This window comes from Uranotaenia lowii, unplaced genomic scaffold (genome assembly GCF_029784155.1).
Source record: "Uranotaenia lowii strain MFRU-FL unplaced genomic scaffold, ASM2978415v1 HiC_scaffold_1441, whole genome shotgun sequence".
In the NCBI taxonomy this organism is placed as follows: domain Eukaryota; kingdom Metazoa; phylum Arthropoda; class Insecta; order Diptera; family Culicidae; genus Uranotaenia; species Uranotaenia lowii.
The window spans coordinates 1,553-5,403 of NW_026597457.1; the positions used below are offsets into that span (position 1 = coordinate 1,553).

A 3,851-nucleotide genomic window follows, 5' to 3' on the forward strand; every position below is an offset into this window, starting at 1 on the left:
ATTTTTCGGGGAAAATACGACTCGACCATATGGTATTGAACAAAGATAATAATTCAATCACTCCATCTGGGGGAAGATTTTGTAGCATGTGGTAGTGTATTTGATCTGATCCTGTAGACGATCCTTTGCAACTGGCTAATGCAATTCGCATCTCTATCATTGTGAATGGATAATTGATAACGCTTGTCTGCTGTTCTTCGAAATCTAAAGTATCTGATTCTTTTAAAATTTTAAACCTTAAAAAATCTTGTGGGTAGTTCGATGAACTTGATGTATATTCAAAATGTTTTCCCAACTCCTCAGCTATGTCTTCACTAGTAGTGTAAAGGTTAGTTCCAACTTTTAAAGAGGGTATTATGTTAGATTGTGTTTTTCCTTGCATTGCCCGGATTTTGTTCCAAATATTGCTGTTAGTTGTTGATAGATTCACTGTTGAAACAAATTCTTGCCAACATTGTCTAGAACGTTGCCTGGTAATCCTACGTGCCTTTGCTTTTGCTAATTTATAAGCGATAAGGTTCTCGTCATTCATCTGAGATGAAAATTTTCTTAGCGCTTTTTTCCGATTTTTGATGCATTCAGCGACTTCAGAATTCCACCATGGAGGCTTGAATTTTTTAACGACAGAAGATGACCGCGGTATAGTTTGCTGAGCTGCATCTACAACTACTTTAGTGAAACTTTCTACTTGGGTTAGAGGATCATTTTTTGACAGGTGATCAAGGTTAATTGTGATCAGATGTTGGAAAGATTCCCAATCTGCTGATTGAGTAATCCAACGAGGTCGTTTGGTAAAGTTAACTGATCTACTAAGATGATTGATAATAATCGGGAAATGATCACTGGAGCAAAGGTCGTCATGTACCTTCCACGAAAAATTTGTTGACAGAATTGGTGACCCAAAAGTCAAATCAATCGCAGAGTAAGAGTTGTGAGCTATACTGTAGTGTGTGGCTGAGCCATCATTCATGCAATTCAGATCTAGTTCGTCGAATATTTCCATCAATAGTTTCCCTTTAGCATTGTCATCATTGCATCCCCAGCATATGTTATGAGCATTACTGTCTGTAGTTACTAAAAACGGATTTGGTAGTTGATTCAAAAGGTTAACAATGTCGGTTTTCGAAAAATTGAGGTTAGGTGGCAAATATAGGTTACAAATCGTAAATTCTAAAGGATAGAATACTTTAACTGCGATTGCTTGTAGATTTGTCGACAAGTTTAGTTCTTGGACATGAAAGCCCTCCTTCACACATATGGCTACTCCGCCTGAGGCCCTAGCATGAACAGAGTCTACTGAGTAAAACATTTTATAATTTTTAAAAGATGGTGTGTCGGTTTGTTTGAAATGAGATTCTTGTATACAGACTATGGATGGATCGTATTTTGAGACTAGTAATTTCAGTTCTTCTATATGCTGATAAAAACCGTTAGGATTCCACTGTAAGATCGCGAAGAATATAACCTAGAAGTCTATCATATTCCTTAGCATAGTCTAGAGTTTAAACATTATTTTCTTCTAATTCTTCCAAACATTCAATCATAATTGATGCTTTTAAAGCTTGGGAAACTGTTGATAAATTTTCACTGGTACTAATAGATTCGTTCTTTTCTCGTTCATTTAATTTATTTGTTATCTGATGTAAGTTACCTTGATCAACCTGGCAGGAGACTGGGTCGGGAGATTCACTCGTCGTTTTTATTTTGTTCTCTTCAAAAATGGGTGGGAGGGGGACCAAAGCTTTCTCAGCTCTGGGTGGGACATTCTCTCTCAGAGAATGTTGATCTACCGGATGTAGACGATCATCTTCGTTGGTTGAGTTACCGCTGGTTTCATTGGTCTGTTGAGTTACCTGTGTATTCACGTGCTGTTCATTTGATGTTTCCGGTCGTTGTTGGCTTGCGTCGGTTTTCGTTCTCTCTTCTCGTCGTGGTGGGTTCCTTGCTACAGCTGCGAAGCTACGCTGGAATGGAGCTGTGAGTGCTGAGAGGGGGACCTGCTGGCGTCGTTTATTTCTGGCTTCACGCATCGTCACACGATCGGTTACCCTGATGGACTGTATCTCGAGTTCATCTTGGTAAATCGGGCATGTTCGAGAAAGCGCGTTGTGCTCTCCTCGACAGTTAACACACGTGGTGGGATGTTGGCATGGAGTTTTATCGTGGAACAGATCTGCACAGGCAGCGCAGATTCTGTTACTCTTGCAGCTATCTTTTTTGTGTCCGAAACGCAGACAAATAGTACAGCGCATGGGATTTGGCACATACAAACGAACTGTACAGTTGTAGAATCCGCAGTCAATAGTACGGGGAAGATAACTTAGGTTGAAAGTCAAAATAAATGAACCAGTATCTTCTAACTTCCCGCTACTGCTTTTTCGTTGTATTCTTTTTACCTCTTTAACATTAGAGGCAACCAACCACTCCAAAATCTCTTCGTCTTTCATTTTGTTGAGGTCAGGGCAGAAAATGGTACCTTTGCTGATGTTCATTGACTCGTGTTCTTTTACTTTAATATTGACACCTTCACAGAACATTGTAGTCTTAAGAACTTTTTCAGCTTGCTGTCGGTTGAGGGTTTTAAGCAATAACGTACCTTGCTTGAATCGAGAGATTTGGATTCCTTTGGAAATGTTGTCGATACATTTTTTAATCCAAAAGGGGTTTAACTCCGTCATGTCCTTTTTCTCGTCCGTTCGGGTAACGATCAAGAATCGACCGCCATTGTCTTTTGGATCGAATTTTAGCTGCTTTTGGAACACATGGTCACTTGTAGCATCTCGAGTTACAGGCCGTTTATTTCCACGTTTCCTTTTCCAGGCAACGTTGGTGAATTGATCCGAATCAGCATCGTCTCCTAACGCCCAAAACCGGGAACCTGTCCCGTAGGATGGGCCCCCGCCGGAATCGTCTCCCATTGCTCCGACCACTACTTAGTCTTTTTTAATGAACCTTCACTCAGCAAAACTATAAGAACACTCACGAGACTAGATGAACAATATATCTATTACAACGGTCGCACTGAAAAACGTGTTTCTCGCTCGACGGTTGGAACTAGAATGGATATTCGTTTTGTTTTCATAACAAACTAATGGTTTTCAAGTACAAGTATTTCCCACAAACATAAAATTGTAATAGAAATGATAACTTGAGTTGTTTACAATGGCGTTGTGAATTGCAATTCCAACTGCATAGTGAAAAGATCGTATAAAATGTCGTCTGAAGACAGTTGAAATTCCCCATAATGGTAAATTTTAAATGATTTTGCTCCCGCGCGGGGTTCAAGTGAGAGAACCTTCGTCATGTTCTCTCTGCAACCAGCAGTGCATCTGGCATGAGGACTAAAAATCAGATGGAAATTGAGGATTATAGACCACTGAAAAAAACTGGAAAATATTATCGCTGGTAACGATTTGAAGACTATGAGAGCAAAATCTTGCGCTCTCTTGCAAAAACATCGGTATGTGATGATAATGCTTCTAAATAAATTAAACCCGCTCATTTTCATCATCTTTCATTTCTTCTAATTTTCTATCCATAATCTTAAGATGTCCCTACTGAAAAGGGCATAACTTTTCACCGAAAAGGCCGATAAAATTAAGCTTTTTTTTACATTTTACCTAATAACTTCATCTACACATCATTGATTTCTTCGTGCTTATGAATCAATTTTCATGAAAATTGTCATAAAATTGCTCAAGTTGTGTCCCATTTCAAGTTGATTTTGCATGGGAGCCTCCCTTCCATAAAAATTGAGATTCTCGAGGCTATTATACAAACCATCTCCGACCCGAAAAATTCTCGGATACCAAATTTTCAAAAGTACCACTCCGACCGTCCGTTTTTACGTG

General features: G+C 39.2%; 1 protein-coding gene across 1 annotated transcript; it reads right to left on the reverse strand.

Moving 5' to 3' along the window:
- Nucleotides 1-1,651: 1,651 nt before the first annotated feature.
- LOC129759377 (uncharacterized) lies at nt 1,652-2,918 on the reverse strand (the record flags this gene model as incomplete). Its single annotated transcript, XM_055756808.1, has 1 exon — nt 1,652-2,918. A coding segment is annotated over exon 1 (1,267 nt), but the record flags the coding sequence as incomplete, so codon positions are not given.
- Between the last annotated feature and the right edge of the window lie 933 nt (nt 2,919-3,851).